Source organism: Cyprinus carpio, chromosome B6 (genome assembly GCF_018340385.1).
Source record: "Cyprinus carpio isolate SPL01 chromosome B6, ASM1834038v1, whole genome shotgun sequence".
NCBI classification, from domain to species: domain Eukaryota; kingdom Metazoa; phylum Chordata; class Actinopteri; order Cypriniformes; family Cyprinidae; genus Cyprinus; species Cyprinus carpio.
In genome coordinates, this window is record NC_056602.1 from 7,872,214 (window position 1) to 7,891,929 (window position 19,716).

The window sequence follows — 19,716 nt, forward strand, 5'->3', positions numbered from 1 at the left end:
AATTAAACAACCAGAATGGAATTAATGCTTGGAAGTAATGCTTGTTGGTGTTTGTGAGAGTATACAGTGTGCCCATAAACAGCTTCCATTATCTCACTCACGTTGTAACATGGCTGAGGTCGTGTAGTAATTGAAAGGTACTTTTGTGACCATGAATTCCTCTTTGAGTTTGGCAATCTTATCCCAGACCAGGATAGTTTTCCCTACACCAGCATTTCCTACCAACATCACCGGCTTCCCCTTCTGCAGAAGTAACTCAATGAAGTATGTCAGGCTGATTGTCTCTGCTGAGTGAACCAATACTGTCTGTACACGTGGACAAAATGTCAAAAGGACAAAATGTTTACTATGTAACATTTAAGCGAAGGAACCAAATCTTTACAGTTCTTTGATTATTTCTAGGTTTACCTTAAAAATATCTTAAGTCATTAACATCAATAACATGATGCAGAAACACTGACGGAAAACAAAACATCTGAGGTTGCTGTGACTTTAAAGGCCTTTTCACACCAATAAAATAACTATGAACATAAAGTTACAATAAAATCATCTTAATTAAAAAAAATGAGTTGAGTCCACACCAACATTTTAGTGATAATGACAAAGGAACAATATCACTGGAATAATATCCGTTGATAAGACACTGACAGGCAATCAAAAGCCTTCTAACTACTAAGTTATAGTTATCACTCTTGGAGAGAATAGGCCTTAAAGGGATAGTTCACCCAAATATTAAAGTTAATTTTTGGGTGAACTATAAGATTTTAAGAAGTCAAACTCTAAAAATATTGTTTTATGAAAATAATATATAATACAGACAGATACTGCATTTTGTGCTTGTTTCAAAACTGACCTGCAAAGGGATGTCAGGTTCCAGCTCAAAGGGAGGTGTGCGTTCATTCCACGGAGTGAACCGTTTGGTGTTTGGGTCGATGTAGTAATCAAACACTGAACCCTGAGAGGGAAACTTCACGGCTCTCATCTCCTTACACCACCAACGACTGAACTCTGAACGATAGTCTATTAGCTGACAAGAAAAAAACGAAACACAAAATAGAGTGAGAGAGAGAGAGACTCACAAATTGAAGATCACATTAGATATGTGACTTATAGTAAACATGGTACATTAATTTTCAGTACTAACATGGTCCTGAAATAGTGCCCCTCCAAAGGCCCAGACACATGCAAACACAAAGTAGAGCTCGTAGAGCTCACGGGGAGAGTCCGGAGGGGTGTTTTCTTCAGTTAGCAAGCAGTCCAGCAAACAACACAGCGTCTAATACACCCAAAGAACACAAATACTTTAAAGTTTCAGAAAAGTTTTGCTATACAAAAATGTGTGCTGGATTGTGTGTTTCTTACCTGTACCATGCTTGTCTCAGGTATAGGTGTGATTGTCTTAAGGTTGCATCTGACCTGCTCCAGACAGTAGGGAACATACTTATCAAACAATATAGTGAGATTTGCTCGCTCAGATTGGGCCTGACGGGTGTCTATCCAGCTTGTCACATACCTGTAAACCAAAATGTGGGGTTGAGTGACACAAACACAAATTGCAGTATTTAGTATAATATCAGTGAGGTGAATACTGTCACTTACGAACTCCAGCCCAGATCCTGAGGATTCACGTAAAGAATTCCAGCCCTAGATACTGTAGCTGGGGTTGCAGCCTTCAGGTGGCTGATCTCGAACAGTAAACGCATGGAGGGGGTCAGTGATACCCGCTCATTACTGGCCAAGGTAAGCACCTAATATATACAAACATCCACATTAATTTAAACAATTACACAGTATTTACATTTATTATTTACACGGGCATTATTGTTTTATATCATGATGACTAACCTTATTATCATCCATGACAGTGTTAAGTGATTCAATCCACATGGGGTCGATGTCTCCATCTAGAACAATCCACTTCGGCCCATCGTGGGATATAGCAGACAGTTCTCTCATAGTGGAAGAAAACAGACCTACAACACCCAAAGAACTGCAGTCACACAAACACCATCTTGCACATTTTTATACACACATGAAATGGCTCAAATAAAGTATTATTGTCATTGCATTAGACAACAAAATATCTTATCATTTACGTACAGCTACTGTAATTATACACTACTGTTCAAAAATGTTTTGTTAAAAAAAACAGTAATATTGTGAAATATTATAATTTAAACAACTTTTCTATTTTAATATGCTTTAAAATGCAATTTATTTCTGTGATACCAAAGTTGAATTTTCAGCATCATAACTCCAGTTTTCAGTGTCACGTGATCGTTAAGAAATAATTCTAATATGCTGATTTGCTGCACATTTCTTATCAGTAATTTTTGTGAAATCTGTTATACATTTTTCATGATTCTATGATGAATAGAAAGTTCAAAAAAACAGCATGAAATTGAAATAATAAATATTTTGTAATATTATAAATGTCTTTTTTTTTTCACTTTTGAACAATTTAATGACTTGTTGCTGAATAAAAGTATTAATCTTAATGACCCCAAACCTTTCAAAGGTAGTTCAATCACCCTATCACCAACCTTAGCATTTATATAAAATGTTTAGATTTGAATTAAAATCATATTTTGTGCCTTTATGAATCAAATGTCCCAACCATGTAGTTTGGACAATAGACAAATACAACACACACTCAAAAGTAGAGTGAAACAACTCCACATAAACACAAACACACCACAGCTGACAGCTGTCTACAGCGATGAACCTCAAGCGAAACCACACTTCCATAAACACACACACACCCACACATACCGTCTTTCCACTCCCGTGTAGCTGGGTGCAGGAAGCCAAACAGCTCATCAGTAGTGACAGCTTTAGGGTTGATATCAGTCCAGATGGGCTTCAGTTTCATGTTAGAGTAGGTCTTATGCAGCGTCTTTAGAATCTGACCCACAAACAACCAAATAAATCATAAATAATTAGTTTACTGAAACAGCAACATGATCCACTAAACACATTTGGGCTGGCTAACACAGTCTCTTTTGAATATCATGCATTATGTAAGAAAAAAAATAAGCAGCAGCAAACACATAGAACAAGTTATAAACTCAAGAGGTCGTGAAAACCTTAAAAAATACATTTTCTTTATTTCTTCATTGGACTGACCTGACTTTTTCCTGTTCCAGGTCCACCCACAACAAAAACAGAGTGTCTCACTGCCAAAAGCTCCTCCAGCTGGGTCACCTGAGAGAGGAAGAAGTGTTAAGAAACAGAGACAGACAAGTTGTGCAAGTAATGGGGATCTATATCCAAAAACATGAAATGTCAAAACATTTGAACATTTCTCACATACAACACACACCTTGAGTATGAAGTTCTCCTCTGGCTGCAGGTGAAGTTCAGCGACCGACCAGCGCACATTCTGTTCAAGCTCTTGGTCTCTTTTGCGTGGAATGTCCAGAAGAGGAAAGAGATCACTTATCAGGCCCAAGAATATCGGCACGTCGCTTGTTACAACCTTCGGCAGATTAAAGTCTCGTAGAGCACGCATTAACACCTGAAAAACACACATACACCACATTACATTACTGAATAAACTGAATACCTTTTAAATCATATAAAAAACGACAAACGAGATACATCACATCTAATCTACTAGTCCAATGAGCACCTGCTCTTCAGGTCGGCTCCTGTCCTCCCTCTTAAGTGAGCCAGCAACAACCAAGACCGACTTTATGGCCCTCAAGCCCCAGTCATAATGATCCTACAAGAAAAAATAATCTTGTTTGAAAGATCACCCAATACAGTGGTCTAAAAACTCAAGAGCATTAGGTGTGTTTATGTATGAATGTGTGTGTAATTTTTGTTAGTTTTTTTGAATGTTTTTATTTGAGGTGTTTGTAGAGTGTGATGAACTTGCGTGCGAGCAAACGTGCCTCTAAAAAACCTTCGGCCACCAACATGATCTCACAGATCAACTCGTAATCAGGAATCACCATTGCACATGGCCTGACACACGGAGACAGAGCTCAAGTTTACAAAGATCTGTTTTAAAATATTATTGTCTATTTTCATTCAGTTCAAAGCAAAACCAGAGCCTGAACCTGAAAAGTGCTTTGAGGTTCTCCGGTAGTTCAGTTCTTCCTGCATATCCAGGATTCAGAGTGATGAAGATCCCAACTGTTGGCCTCAACTCAATCTCCTCCCCCAGGAAGTGAAACCTGATAAATGGAATGGAATGGAATGGTATGAGATGGTATAGAATGGAATGGAATGGCATGGAATAGAATGGAAAAGTGTGAGATGTGTGAGTCAGTAAGATTTGATATAACAGGGTGAGACGAAATGATGGGATGGAACAGGATGGGAAAGAAGTTTAAAGATTGGAATGTAAAAGAATAGAACGTTATAGAACAAGACAAGATTCAACTAGATGGTTTGGAAAGCTGTGAGATGGAATTTGTACGAAACTGTATGGAAAACAATAGAATGAGATTTGAAACGATGGGGAGAATTTGAAAGGGGCAGGACAAAATTGAATGGGAAAGAGATGTGATAAAACGTAACATTATGGAACAAATCAAGATTGCACAGGAATAGATTATATGAAATGATGTGAGATAGACCAGAATAGAAAATGATAAGGGATGGCATGGTATAGGATGGAAAAGTATGAGACAGAAGAATATTTGAGATGATGGGAATATGATTGGGGAGACAGAAAGGAACAGAAGGGATACAGAAAGCATAAAGAGTGGAATTGAGTGGAATGGAGTATATACATGATGGAACAAGACACAACTGAATGGTGTGAAATGGTGTGAGATGGAATTGTATGGAAAATAATAGAATGTAAGAGAATGGGATGAGATGGAATACATGATGGAACAAGACACAAACCAAACCATTGGGGATCAAGCAATTGCGAGAAATGGACTTGACCTTTGTTTCTTATTGCGGACTGCATCCTGAATGGTTTTCACCTGCACAGCAACCACAGACAGAACCTCCACTGAAATCCTGTTAAACTCATCAAAACAACCCCACACTCCTGTTTGGGCCAACCCTTTATAGATATTACCTATGGACTGAAATAGGGAGGAAGAAAGAGAATGAAACAATGCATTAAGTAAAGAGATGTGTGCAAATAGTGTTTCTCAGACCGATGTATTGTGTTCTGCAAACCTTGTAGTCCATTTGCTCTGAGCAGTTGAACACATAGACCATGATGCCGAGTGATCGGCCAAGGTCTTTGGTGGTTTCTGTCTTGCCAGTTCCAGCCGGACCGGAGGTGGCGCCACTCATGGTGAGATGAAGAGACTGAGTCAGAGTGATGTAACATCTGCCGGATACAATAATCAGCATAGTCAATTAACGACAGTAGCTGACAAATCTGATCAGTAGCTATGGGTGACACTGACCGGTCAGTGAGTGGTGTTATGACCAGTCTGTTGGTATTCCCTAGATACTCGTATGAGAACTGAAACTGTGCATCACAGATGTTGATGTAACAGTGCTTCTGTTTCTCATCCCATCGATGCCGTAACTGTGAAAGCCACGCAAACGCCTGTCCACTGGTGACCTAGGACACAGGTCATTATGATGTTATCAAATTTCTTCTTTCCAAACCCCTATTTAAGGCCACAGAACACTGAGTTACTGGTTTTATTACCTTCTGAGATATGAGTTTAGCAACTACATCACGAGCGTGGACATCAATAGTGCAGATGGTCATGATCTTCTGTCGGTCTCCAGGAGTGAGGTCACCCAGTAGCATGTTTATCAGAGAATTCAGCTGACTGATCTAAAGTCAGTCACAAACAAGTCATTTTCTTAGATATCAACATAAAGTAAATGACATTAGTTAGTGCTTTAGTATTTTCATTTACCTGTTTTCGGTTGTAGTCTTTCAAGGCAGTCTCAAAACCCTCCTCCACCCTCTCAAATGCAATGCCCACATCTGTCGCCCACCAAATTTGACTGCCAGTCAATGCTACCTGAGAACAAAACATATGTTTGAAATGCATCTAATACTGCCCTGATATAACATGATTGTTTTTTGTTTATCCAACCTTTAATCAGTGATCTAATATCAATTTTCTTTATATGCTTGTTTTCATATTACATCCAAAGCAAACACACCTGCGCTGGGTGGTCAAAGAGCCACTGTTCTCGTGGCTTGTCTTCATACGCTGCCACAGCTTCAGAGATCTCCTGGCGAACAGTGGAACACATGGCCTTCTCCAGAGCATTCAGCCAACACTCGGCCTGTTACATGATAGACAGCAGACAGACAGAATGTTTCTCAAACGCAAAATCTAAATATGAAATGTTGTGTGTGTGTCATTGTGTCTCACCTGTCCCTCACACACACAGGGCTGTGAGAAGGGCACATACTCTGCCTCTCTACTGTACATTCCTAAGGCAACAGGTGTTTTGGGATCCAATCCTCCATTATCTTCCTCTTCTTTAAAGCTGAGATCAGCCAGATTGTCAAAGAGCTTCAGCAAGTGTCGAGTCACCTGTGCATTATACATACATATGAATTAACACACACATTCTTTAAAAGATCAACACAGAGGACTTTTATCTTGTACCAGTGCAGTGTATTAATATAACAGCAACCTCTCTGGGCTGAGTTCCCTTAGAAACTATTTCCAGCAAATCACTAGCTGAGACGAAGTAAAAGCGTGGAAATGTCAAACGCTTTGTCTCCAAATACTCAGCCAGAGCCTTCTCGCACACTGACAATCTGTGATACACATAAACAGACACATGCATAATTCTTGTTATATTTGTATTAAAAGTGTTAAAAGTCAGTGGTTTGCAATGGCAAAGCATCCAAAAGTTAATGTTCAATGAGAGTTTAACATACACATTACCTTTGTTGAAGAGTCTCAAGTTGCTCCAAGAAGCCTGGCTGGTTAGTGACTTTTATCACATTATCAATCTCCACGACTGTGCTCATTAAACTCTGAAACAACATTCTGCGTTAAAACATTTATTACTTATTACTTATATCCCTGCATGTTCTCTGTCACAATACCTGGAAGTCCTGATGGATGCCCTGAAACCGCTCTGCATCGTGGGCCAGCTGATTCCGGATGTCCTCAGAGTTGGTAAAAATGCTCTGGAGGTGAGCCCAGGTGCGCTGAACCGCCAACCATGTGCCAATGACCAGATCAGCTAACACCAGCTTCCGCTGCCAGCCGCTCACCTCCACCATGAAATACTCCACATACTTACTCATGAGAATATTCTGCAACTGAACCTGAGAAACACACACAGCTAAATTTAACAGAACTTACCTGAACTGAGCCAAACTGAGCTGATTGGAACTGCACTACATTGATATGACTTTAATCAGAACCAAACCAACTGATTTGATTTGAATTTGACTGAACTAAACCGAACAGAACTGAACTAAGCTGAACCGAACAGATCAGATCTGATTATAATCAAACCAAACTGAACTGATCTGAATGGAACTTAAACTGGAACTAGACTGATCTGAACTGATCATAACCAAACATAACTGATTCAAACTGAACTGAACTAAATTGAATTGCGATAAACTGATCAGAAGTGAATTTAATCAAACTAATTAGAATTAGAATTATACTGATTTAAACTGATCATAATCCAACTAAATTGATCTGATCTAAACAGAACTATACATATAAACGTATATTTACGCTGAAATGATTGGATTTTTGCTAAAACCAGCTACCTGGTTGTCCTCCAGGGTTTCAATGAGGTTTTCATCAGCCTTGAGCAGAGGTGTTCCAGTACTTGTGTGTGTCTCATATGACAGAGACATCATGGACCATGTCTGCTTGATCTCACCCAGAATCTGCACACACAACATTTTATTGTGACCGGAAATGCCTCAGAGAGTCTCTCAGAAATGCTTTTAATCTCCTTCCTGTACCTTCTCAATTCCCATCTCTTTAACTGCTTTGTCCACAATGTTCTTCACTTCCTCCTCCACACGGTGGAGCTGCAGCTCTAAGAGATCACCAAGTGTGGTGTTCTCATCCATCACAAAACTCACCTACAAGGACAAAAAGTGGGATTCCTCTATTACTCACATGATGTTTTTCTTTATCAACCGTTTTGTTCTTTCTAAAGAGCAAGCAATGTTAGGTTATGGTTGTGCTGTGCTGGTTTGTGTTTACCCCAGTTGTGCGCATGAGCTGTTGCCAGTGTCTTTCTCTGACAGCAGAGTTTTGTAGTTCGTTAACAGCTCTCAGTGATGTCAACGAATTCTTAACGATGGATTCCAGACCGCTGTAGACGTCCCACGGACGCACCTCTTTGTCCAGAGTCTTCATCTCCTACACATACACACAAATACACAGGCACTCCGATTCTATGATGATTCGTCAAAAAGCAACGATAAACATACATTTACAAGGCCCCATTTAATTTATTTTGACTGATATTTGTCATAAACCCCATCCGATGACTGCATTCCATTCTTATTTTGTGCATATGGTGAACACTGAAGAAAGACAATTTTAGTATTTAAACTGTACCTTAGCAAACCTTCTGAGCTCCATATCCATCTGTTCCACATTGATCTCCTTCCACGGAGTCTTAGTCCAGTCTGAGATGCTGGACTATATCACCCATCATTCCCGAAAGAGGATGCCAACCAGAGGAGAATATTGGGACAAAATTTTAGAAAGACCTAGACTAAGTTTAAATTACTTTCTCTGTATGTGTGTAAGTTGGTTATTAGGAGAACTTTGTACTGTAGATCTTTTGTATAGTAAAGATTACCTTAACAAACATAACCATATCCCATACTGCTTTAACCAGGATGATGTCTGACCGACACTGTCGAAGTTGTTTGTAGTCAGGGAAACTGACTTCGAACAGATTGGCTGTTTGTTGAAGCTTAGACATCTCATTCTCCAAATGAGCCACTGCACAATTCATCTACATGCAAACACAGATAAAAGACATTTATACATACACATTTAAACAAAGAATGTAAGAATAAAACCTATTTAAAACATACATGCTCACTCAGACATAAAAGAATGTTGAGAGCACCTTGTCGATGAGTTTGTATGGTTCCTGCAGGCTGATGAAGAATATGGACTCAGTGCGGAACTGTTCCCTGAATTCATGCTGTTTAATCTAGGAAACAAACCACAGATGCTCAACAACATCTCAACAATAGGATTTTGTTTATTAATTGGTCCTAAAACAAAAATAATACTTCCTTTTTGCAACAATTTTATATATTTATAAATAACTGGATTATTCATTGATGCAAGCTTAAAAAGTTTATCATGCTGATGATTTTGTGTACTTTTCTATTCACAGTTTTTATCAGCCCCTCACCTCAAAGTGAACACACTTCCTGCGGATGACAGCAACTTCATTGGCCTGGAGAGGAGCAACCTCATGTTTTACTGTAAATGCCACCTTCTTGAGATTCTTCCATTTCTCTGGCAAGGACTGTAAAACCACACGGGTATGTGAGGCGGTAGTGTGGACAGAAAAGTTGCAGAATCAGATGCATGTAAGTGAAGTTACCTCCAACAGTATGTAAACTTGCTCAGGTAGCTGTTGGTTGTAGGTTTTGAGCAGGTTCGAGGTGGCTTTGAGGGGTTTGAAATGCTGCTCTGTGCTCAGCTGACGGTCTCTGATGGCCATCAGGTGGCTCATGATGTCCACCAGTTTGCCATAATCCCCATCGTTTACAGTCTTTGCCAACCCAATCTCTGTATTCTCAATAAATGATCCCAGCTCTTTAACACTGAGACAGAGAAAGATGTGATTAGTCATAGTCACACTACATTAACATAATTGTTCTACTTGTTGTACAATGCTTTTCACTTGTATGATTTATTGGGGAGGTTATTTTGGGGAAATCGATAATAAAACAATTAGGGAATGTCTGAATTAATATTACCTGGCAATAACATGGTTCAGTAAGTGTTCTTTAAACATCCAGCTCCATTTCTTAATGATGTTCATCAGAGACATTTTAAAAGGTTTTATGTCCACCTGAAACCAGCCACAGAATACTCTCTTCTCCTCTAACATGCATACCTTCTCGTAAAGATCCTCAAACTCACTGATCTAATGAGAAATCAGGGAGAGATAAGAAAGAAAAATGAGAAATTATAGTAGATCCAATGGCCTTTGCATACTTGTGTAATTTGTTACGCTAAGATTAGGTGTTTAGGTGTTTTCCCATTTTCATGTCACATTTAAAATAAAAAAAAGGTCATTGAGAGATTAAATATATAAAGTCAAATTGTATTAGAAATATTTACTAAATCGTAAAGTCACAATTATTTTTTATCCTGAGATGAAAACAGGCTTCTAATTGTCAAGTATTTAAATCCCAACAAAATATATAATTTAATCCTAAATCAATGACTGGCAGATACCTGTTCTCTGAAGTTCTGTAGTTTGGGCGGATTCTTGGGCAGCTCATAATCTGCATAAAGCTCCGCCTCCTCAGCAGAGAGGGCATGTCCATAGAGCAGAAACTGCCTCATGAACTCCACCCTGTCTCCGGTCCAGAGATAACGATAGGAATCGAAGGAATGCTGGAATTCTTTGACCTTAGCAATGGCCACACGTGCACGGTATCGCACCAGCTGAGCCAACTCCACCAGCTCAGGTATCTGATCCATATCCGACTTAGAAATAACAGACATGGTCAGACATAAGTGAACTTCAACAGTACATTGCTATACATGTTCTAATTAACCATCAAACTAAAATGATCCTACCTTGTAAGTCTCAGACTGTTTGTTCTTAGCCACTCTTTTTATGAAAGAAGCCATTTTAAAAATATCTGACACCATCTGGTCGATGATATCACAGAAGTTTCCCTTCTTGGAGAAACTGAGCGAGGGGTGAAAGATCATGTCAGAGGTGAGGGTCAGCTGAACTTCAAAGAGGGGAGAAATGTGGAGCGCTGGGTCTGTGTTCTCAACTAAGTACTGCAAGGAACATCGAACAGCACTGCAGAATCCAGTAAGAATGCTTCTGTCCACATGTTCTGTGTAGCACTGCCAAGTCTCTGAGTCCAAATCAGCACCAAGCAGCTCAGCATTCTCCTGAAGAGCAAAGCAAGAATCCACTATAAATAAAATTCTGCTAGAATAGATAACCTACAATTTAACAAAAAATTAATGAATGAATGTACGAATTAATGTCAATTTCAGGTGTTCAGTTCCAGTGGGATTTTAATATAAATTTCACCATTTTGTTTATATCATATCTAAATATAGACGAAAGTAATCCATATGATTCCAGTCCATCCAGAAATCCATCATTAAGGCATTTTAACTTTAAACTGTCCATTCCACACCAAATATCAGCCTATAATCCATAACAATGCTTACTCCAGTAAAAAATCTGTCCTCTGTTGTCCTTTCACATCAAAATCCACTGCCATATTTGTTTTCATGTATAAACTGTGCTTCACCTGTGCATATTTCTGATTCAGACGAGATGACGTTTCCACTGAAGAAAGCAATATTATGGATAGAGGACTCGTCTTTTAGCCAGAAGCTACAGTTTGAAGTTAAAAACACCTAAATGATAGATTTATTACATTTCCACTTCACAAAACATTAAATGATGGACTGGAGTCATGTGGATTACTTGTGGATTACTGTGATGTTTTTATCAATTGTTTGGACTCTCATTCTGACAGCACCCATTCACTTCCCTGCTTCAGAGTTTTAAAGTATGTCCCTCTCAATGTGTTGAATCAAGCAGTGAAACCAACACCTGCACAAGCTCATGTATCTTCTCTCCTGTGCGAGCGATGAGAGCATATTGTCGCTTGAAGTTCTCCTCTACATCGGTGAGGTTGAGCAGACTGCCATGCCGATTAGTCTGACGCGTAATGCAGGCAGAGTGACTGAAAACTCCCATCAGCCCCTGCAGTTTCTCCAAGTTAGCCTTGCTCTTCTGCACACGCTCCGACACACCACGTACCAGATCACATGTGCTACAAGCAGACAAGAGTATACTGCATAAGCACCTTCCCATAGTAGACCAATAAGATTACAAATTTAGACTTTTTGGATTCGCTAACAACAATATGAGTATATATCTGTTACCTCTTAATGTAGTCAGCAAGGTTTTCATCACTCCACTGCAGTTCCTTTAACGCTGGCCTTAAGGTACACCTCGCTTGCTCCAGCTCAGATTCTACCAAACGCAGCTCAACAGCCAGAATTGTGCTGTGTAGTTTATTATACCACTGAGTGATCTGGAACAGAGTACTTGTGTACTAAACAGCACATACACAGAGAGAGAGAGAGGAACAAAAGAAGGTTGAAAGGAGGGAATAAACAGAGCTAATTTCTTGGCACGGTGCAACTTGTTTCTCAAACATAAAGGCACAGATGGCCACACGCAGTCTCACCATGTGAAGCATTTCTCGTTTAGAGTACAGACTCATAGCAGCCTTGGGAATGCTGTGGTTCTTTAGAATTGCAAGATACTTCACTTCCCTCAAAACGGACGTCAGCTAAAACATCAACATCATATGACAGTAAGCATGGAGAAAGCAGAAGTGTTTACCACACTTTAAAAGAAGTTAGCTAAATCTTAAACAAACATATTAAGTGATTTAACTAAGTAACTGACTGACGAGCTAATTAACTAATGTTTTGATTTAGATTTCACTGAATGGACAAAAACCTCTCAGGTTGTAAAAAAAAAAAATTAATAAATAAAATCTACATTCGTGTATCAAAATAAATAAAACGACATGAGGATGAATGATTGAAGTTGATAATTTTTGAGTTTATAAATATTGATTTAAAAAAAAGTAAAACAAATACATGGATGACATGCATTTAATATTTAATTAATTTTACTCAATGCCGACTTTAATGGTGAAAAGTCAAAATTAATCACCACTAAGTCTCTATGACATTCTGGCCTCTAGTTAGCTCACTTAGCCAAATTTAAGAATGATAATCTACATTTAGTTAGATAAATATGTGAGTTTGTGCATGTGTCTTACAGCAGGGTTAAAGTTCAAGCTGTACAGGCTGCTCTCCTCGTCCAATATCAGCAGTGGTTCATTCAGATGTGTGTGGCACACCTCATCCAATCCAACACTCCAATTAGCATAGACTTCCTCATCCATCTGATCCAGAACCTCCAATACACACTCACACACCTGCAACACCTGCTGTGCCTCAGGACTGTCTAACGGCCTAACACATACAGAATATGCCAGACATTGTCAAAAATGGCAGAAGAAGCAAAATTTTGTGTATTTGTGTGAGTTTTATAAATATGTTGAGGTGAGCTTGTTTACATATGTGTAAGCTGGCTTAGTTTACTACGGTTTGACAGGATCCGTTCTCGGAGTTCTTGGGACCATTTCAGGTTACCAGCAACAGCTGGCATGTTTTTACCAAGGATGGGATAGCCATTCCTCATCTGCACCGAAACACAAACAAACAACAGCACAAAAGTCTGTAAGTATGCTTTTATCCAAAGAGCCTTGCTAAAGGGCATATTCTGATGAAAACCAGATGTTAATTTTGAGTAACTTATATTTAAGATGCAACATTACTATTTACTTTATGTAATTTTGCTCTGCCAACAAAAACCTTTTGAACCTAAGCAAATTCAACCTGAATCAATTGAGCTTAACAAACTGACTCATTAAATAAGGCAGACTGGTGACATCCGTTGGTCAAAACTCTGTAAATACAGTTAGGATACGGACCATATATTTATAAGGATGACTACTTTCACAACCCATTACAAATGTTTCATGAAAATCTGATATATTAAATAAATAATTTAATGTAATTAAATATGTATTCTTTTATGAACGTGCTTGTTTTGTGTGTTCTTAGCCAGGGATTGGCTAACTATGCCAATTAGAAACAATAAACTATCATTCATCTTTTTTTATTGCACATGCATTTGTATTGAAATACATTAACTACAGTCAAACGGAACTTTTATTATAAAACTAACCAGTCAAATTAAGTCAAATTATTTTTTAGTTCATGGGTTCACCAAGCTGCAAACCAACAGAACACACTCCAAACCCCATGATTCAAAACAAAAGATTCATAAAGCTTTCAAAGCTTCTCACAAACCTTCTCCCTCTGGGTGTCCAGGATGCGCTGACAGAGATTGACCTCCTCCTGGAACATGACCAGCAGCTGAGAGTAGTTTGGAGCAAAATGCTGGTGAACCCTCGGCCTCTCCAACAAAGTACCAAACATCTGCAGGAGCTACAAACACAGGCTTTCAATGTTAGAGGCTTAGAGACAGGAAATTCACACACTGAATTAAATAATGACAATAATAAATCTTCTGTTTTGCTGTCTGTTCATTCATTACTGAGCGTGTGTGTGTGTGTGTGTGTGTGTGTGTGTGTTTGTGTGTGTGTGTGTGTGCATGATACCTTAAAAGCTGACTCTAGGCCCGGGGAGTGTTGGAAGGCCAAGTTTATTACTGTCCCCAGTCTTTGGTCAAAGTCTCTGTTCTGTTCCATGAATCGATTGTAGTCGCACACAAACTCCTAGAAAACAGCAGGGAGAATGTGATTGTACGGTATATAAATGTTTGTGAATGTGAGCACACATGGTCAAATATATGATTTTCTTTCCTTTTCCCCCCCCACAAAATTGAAATATTTATTATGTGTAAATTATATTTTAAATATATATAAAATAGAAAACAGTTATTAAACATGGTAATAATATTTCATAATATTACTGTTTTTACTGTATTTTTGGTGAGCATATGGTACTTTCAAAAACAAAAAATCTTGGTTAAATAAAATCTTTGTAGTGTATATTAGGGCAGATATGGTAAAAACCTTGTTGTTGTAGTCGAGTGGGTCATATTTGCTCTCTCTAAGAGTTCTCCAGCTGTCCAGGAACTCATCATTCATGCTGTACACCATATCACTGAGAATCTTCCCTCGAGAGCTGCCCAGCTCAATCCGTTCCAGCTTTAAAAAGTCCAGAGCTGAGGCAAACAACTCCTGAAACAGGAAACACAGATTGGGCAGATTATTAGCAAAATGCTTAAACTTAACTAGTTAACTTTTTTTTTAATGGTTTGAAGGAAAAAAATTATGATTTTCACACCATATCTAATATAACCAAAGACATACAAGGTATGCAATAAAAAGAAAAAAGAAAAAGGAAATGACTGCAGCCAAGTCTAATAATTTTGTCCATACATTTTCATTTTAACTGCAGCACTGCCAAAGAACACAAGGCCTAACCTCCAAATAACTTAACAACAGATTATCACAAAACGACTTTTCAGACTCTATGTGGAGTACATAGAAATTTGTTTCATTTTACAATCTTGTCAAGCATGTTCCTTCTGCCAAATGTTTGGATTTGTTTCGAATAGGCCTCTAAAGCCAAGTTAAAGAAAGAAAAATACTAAATAATACACTCATCTGTTTTCTGTGGGGCTGGATTTGTGTGCACACACCTCAATCATGCGCAGTCTCTCCATGATGCAATCAATGCGGTGAAACACAAGCTCAGAGGGAAAGTCCCAGGGTTTGACCGTAAGTCCTGGCCGGTTGTAGGGCCCAGTGGGTGTCAGTTTGTCCCGGTGCTGCTGGAAACTGCGCTTGAATGCCCAAAACACCTGGATGGCCTTCCGAACCCGATCCATACCCTCCTCTAACTCCATTTTGAAGAGTTCCTCAGGAATTAGATACACAGAGGCCTGTAGAACCACATGCACACATTATACAAACATTATACAATCAATCAACATAATTTAGATCATTTAAACAAATGAGCAGGCACACCTTGTCAATGAGTAGGTTGCAGAACTCTGTGAGTAGTGTGACGATGCGCGGTGGGCGGCAGTAGAAGTGAGAATGTGTCCAGATGAGAGCGAGTGTGTGAAAGAGAGCTGGGATCAGAGGCTCCAGATCAGCGAAGCTCTGCTCCTCGAACGCAGCTATGGGCCGCCGTAAGGTCCTCAAGTGCAGGTCTATGTCCTCTGCCTCCATCACCGCTAGAAAATCATTGAGTCGACAGTTTATTTATTGTATGTGACATTTAAACCTACAAGCTTTGACTTAACAGCATAGATTTTAACTACTAGGCCACATTGAAATAAAAATAATAAAAACTATAATGCAGTTTACACCAAAATCATGTTAGAATGAGAGTGTGTGTCCACATTTCGGATGTGATTACCGTGGTTTACTTTTTGAATAATGTCGTAAAATGAAGCATAATAACTGCTTTTGATCCTCTGCAAAATTTCCAGCACCTGATCAACTTTTGGGTTCTGCAGCTGCACAAATAAACCAGAGTTGGCTATAGTTTAAATTCATTCAATTTAACATTAAAATGCATATAAAACTAGGTTGTGATAAATATATATATACATATATATATAAAACCTAGATACCTGATAAAAAAAAAATACTGATAAACCCTGACTTCATTATATTTAATATATATTTACATATGTAAAAAACACACCTGCTTCTGGATTCCTAATAAGTTTTCTTTCTGTTTAGTCCAGAAAACAAGCTCCACTGTGGGGCCTGGGTGGTCTCCCTGGTGCAGGAGCTTAGATGAGTCCCGCTGCAGCACAGAGCCCATCAGTCGACACCACTGAATCACCATGGTCTCAATGGAGTACAATAACGCCCTGTCAATCAGACAGCTGTCCGAGCTACACATACACACAAATGATACATGATATCACAAGCTTGGTAAATGTTTGATCAAATGATGAATGATTGATTGAGTGATTGACACATAGTGTACATGTTCATGCCTGAGCTGGTGCTCATCTTTTCTCTCCACACACAGTGGCAGGGGCAGTAGCGTTCGACCTTGAGCTCGCCCTCTCAGTGTGACTGCTTCACTGAGCAGATGTTCAAGGTGTCTACAAATGTCCTGACCGACCACCCGGGGCCAGGCGGACTGATTCAGGGGACTTCCCAGCACTGTGACCAACACCTATGAAGATATGCTTTTTTACATTTTGTATAGGGTGGCCTACCTTCAATGTTGTTTTTATTAAGCAAAACTATTAAAAATCATTTTTGTTAACTGAAATTAGGCGGAAATAAATAATAGCCTTAAAATCTTAAGTGCAAAAAAAATCTTTTGAAAAATTAACCTTAGAAATGTTGCTTGGCAACTAACTGCAATAAAATAAGTTTAAGATGAAGTACTAAAATGACTAAAATTAAAACTGAAAAAAATAAGTTAAATAGAAAAAAATGACAAAAGCACATAAAATTACAAAAAAAGTAATAAGATTAAAACTAAAACTTATTAATGAAAATATAAATAAAAGCTTATTGGAAAAATGTATAAATACCATAATAGAATATAAATAATACTACAATAACAATGCCTCCAAGTAATATTGTCCAAAGACCAGTAATGTTAAGTAAGTACTAATCAAACATTTAACAGAAAGTTCTAAAGCTATTAAGTTAAACTTGAACCAACCCTAAACTAACTCTAAAGTGCTAAGTATAAGTAAATTCTGATATGTAAATTTGATAATCTTGTAATATGTACAGTATTTGCTAGTATCACTTGGTGTGCTTTGCAATAAATCAGACATTATAAATTAACTTTAATGAATATATAATATAATATAATATAATATAATTTGTATATAATATAATATAATATAATATTATATATTTTATTTTATTTTATTTTATTTTATTTTAATTTGTATAATATAATACACTAATTTCCCATTCTGTTCTAAAAGCTAATAAAAGGCCAACCTGAACCAACCCTAAGTTTAATGCTAAAGTACTACATTATTTCATCCTTTATATATATGGTCTATATAGGCTACTTTTAAATAGATAAAGAGATGTAAATTCCATTAGTAACACTTAGTGTGCCTTAAATAAATAAATACATAAATCAGGCATTAAAATTAAAATATAATTTTATAATACATTACAATGTATAAGCTAACCTGCCTAGTTGTGATACTAGCTAACCTTTATAGTTGTGTTTACCTGAGAGATGAGCACAGGAGCGTGGTCCATGGGTTGTGCGGCAACCTCTCCGAGCCAGAGCTGGGTCCTAAAGGTGGTTTTGGAGATGACGCCCTTCTTTTTTTTAAAGACACACAGAAGCTTGGTCCACCAGGGAGAGGAGCTCTTTGGGGAGGAAAAGACGGGCGTAGTGCTTTCAGAAGCGAAAGCACTCGAAACAAGTGATGACTTATTTCGAAAACCAATAGCCAATCAGTACACTGAAACTGAGAGACAATTGCAGAAGAAATGCTACACGGCATCCTAATGCCACACTGAGAACAAAGTGAGGGAGACTGAATTTTCTGTTAGTCACGACATTGAAGATGAGTGTATATGAGTATATTTGATATACTCACCTGTTCATCTCCTGCATGAAGAGTTCCTCCTGGTCCCACGAACAAAATGAGATACTCTCGCCAGCCCTGATCAAAGAAATCAAGCAAAGCCCTCTGGTTCTCCTCCAATCCAATAAAACGGTTCCATTTGTCAGTTTTGAGTCGTAGAATGGTGAAGGCCTGTTCCCTGAGGAAGTCCACACGCTCATCAGAGATGGCACTCATCTTCACCTGCTCCATAGGAACTCGCACACCGGCCTCAGCCATGCTGAGAAACAGAAAGGAGGAGGAAAACAACTCAAGCCATACAGTCCAGTGGTAAATTGGCCATTTACCAAAACATATTATGGAATCAAACCTCTCACCTTCTACCAAGTGTCTGAGCCTACTGTATTTTTTTCATCAGGATCTTAATCTTTCCATTATTAAATGATGCAATGGCTTTATGTGGTCCCATCCGCTGGGTCGTTCTTTGCCTTCTTCTCCAGTGAGGGAGAGAAATTGAACTCCTCCTGTAGAGTCAGGTCCCTATGGCAACAGGGTCAATGGCTTTTGTGTATCTGCACCCACACCTGGTGCTAATGAAACCTGAGTGTGCATTGGAAAAGCAGGCAAGAGTATCAGGCATGTAGACACTGTATAACCTGATACTCACCCCTTTTAAGATGATCTGATGCGCCATCTTTCATGTAATACACGTTTTTAAAAATCAATTTAAAGATCTGAAGCACATTCAGACAAGAAATTAAAATAATAGCAACTTAAAACTACAGCAGACTGTGACCCTCAAACTCACATCTTTAAGAGAAGGGCACTGCCCTCTATTGATGCCAAAGTTTATGGCCGTCATAGTTTTTAAATGAACAATAAAACTTTAGTCCAGTCAACAGGTGGAAGTAAATCATATAATCCCACATCTTCATAACATCACAGAAGATGTTCAGTCTTAACCATGTGAAGCCTGACATATGAACGATTTCTTTTAATAGAATAATTTATCTAAAAGAAATATTGAAAAAAAATATTTAAAAACGGCTCTGTGTGCTTTTATGGCTAAATATGATATAGGAGCTCACACTCAAGGAGGAATAAAACACCTCAGTTTTATTCAGAGGTCCACAATAAACAAAAATACATAGCTAGTTGAATGCAGTTGCCATGAATTTTTACATGGCCAGAAAATATTCAATTTTGATAGCTTGTAATGTAAATCGACAAGCTCCTTATAACAAAAGCCTATAGCAGATTACTGCCATAAAATATGAATATCAATTTTCACCCAGTATCTCCCAGTAAGTATAATATAGTAGCCTAATAATAGTGTAATAGTAAGATAATATTTCTATACTTAGTTTTATTATAAAAGCTCTGTAGTTTTTATTTGTG

The 19,716-nt window shown here is 38.2% G+C and overlaps 1 protein-coding gene across 1 annotated transcript in view; it reads right to left on the reverse strand.

Moving 5' to 3' along the window:
• dnah9l (dynein, axonemal, heavy polypeptide 9 like) overlaps window positions 1-18,900 on the reverse strand; it is a 42,116-nt gene extending 23,216 nt beyond the window's left edge. Inside the window, 48 exon segments of the mRNA XM_042725505.1 lie at window positions 102-306; window positions 854-1,027; window positions 1,145-1,276; window positions 1,363-1,513; window positions 1,600-1,748; window positions 1,846-1,973; window positions 2,773-2,905; window positions 3,127-3,204; window positions 3,323-3,517; window positions 3,632-3,726; window positions 3,833-3,969; window positions 4,065-4,181; window positions 4,903-5,048; window positions 5,146-5,302; window positions 5,382-5,542; window positions 5,633-5,764; window positions 5,850-5,957; window positions 6,103-6,228; window positions 6,318-6,482; window positions 6,586-6,712; window positions 6,843-6,934; window positions 7,007-7,231; window positions 7,691-7,813; window positions 7,892-8,014; window positions 8,139-8,297; window positions 8,499-8,582; window positions 8,746-8,904; window positions 9,022-9,108; window positions 9,316-9,432; window positions 9,511-9,733; window positions 9,890-10,059; window positions 10,374-10,628; window positions 10,722-11,051; window positions 11,731-11,953; window positions 12,066-12,238; window positions 12,374-12,478; window positions 12,980-13,175; window positions 13,280-13,404; window positions 14,079-14,216; window positions 14,390-14,506; window positions 14,807-14,974; window positions 15,439-15,681; window positions 15,767-15,978; window positions 16,164-16,263; window positions 16,455-16,940; window positions 17,975-18,118; window positions 18,352-18,598; window positions 18,696-18,900. Coding sequence (XP_042581439.1) covers window positions 102-306; window positions 854-1,027; window positions 1,145-1,276; window positions 1,363-1,513; window positions 1,600-1,748; window positions 1,846-1,973; window positions 2,773-2,905; window positions 3,127-3,204; window positions 3,323-3,517; window positions 3,632-3,726; window positions 3,833-3,969; window positions 4,065-4,181; window positions 4,903-5,048; window positions 5,146-5,302; window positions 5,382-5,542; window positions 5,633-5,764; window positions 5,850-5,957; window positions 6,103-6,228; window positions 6,318-6,482; window positions 6,586-6,712; window positions 6,843-6,934; window positions 7,007-7,231; window positions 7,691-7,813; window positions 7,892-8,014; window positions 8,139-8,297; window positions 8,499-8,582; window positions 8,746-8,904; window positions 9,022-9,108; window positions 9,316-9,432; window positions 9,511-9,733; window positions 9,890-10,059; window positions 10,374-10,628; window positions 10,722-11,051; window positions 11,731-11,953; window positions 12,066-12,238; window positions 12,374-12,478; window positions 12,980-13,175; window positions 13,280-13,404; window positions 14,079-14,216; window positions 14,390-14,506; window positions 14,807-14,974; window positions 15,439-15,681; window positions 15,767-15,978; window positions 16,164-16,263; window positions 16,455-16,658 — 6,967 coding nt within the window. The 5' untranslated portion in view covers window positions 16,659-16,940; window positions 17,975-18,118; window positions 18,352-18,598; window positions 18,696-18,900.
• Between the last annotated feature and the right edge of the window lie 816 nt (window positions 18,901-19,716).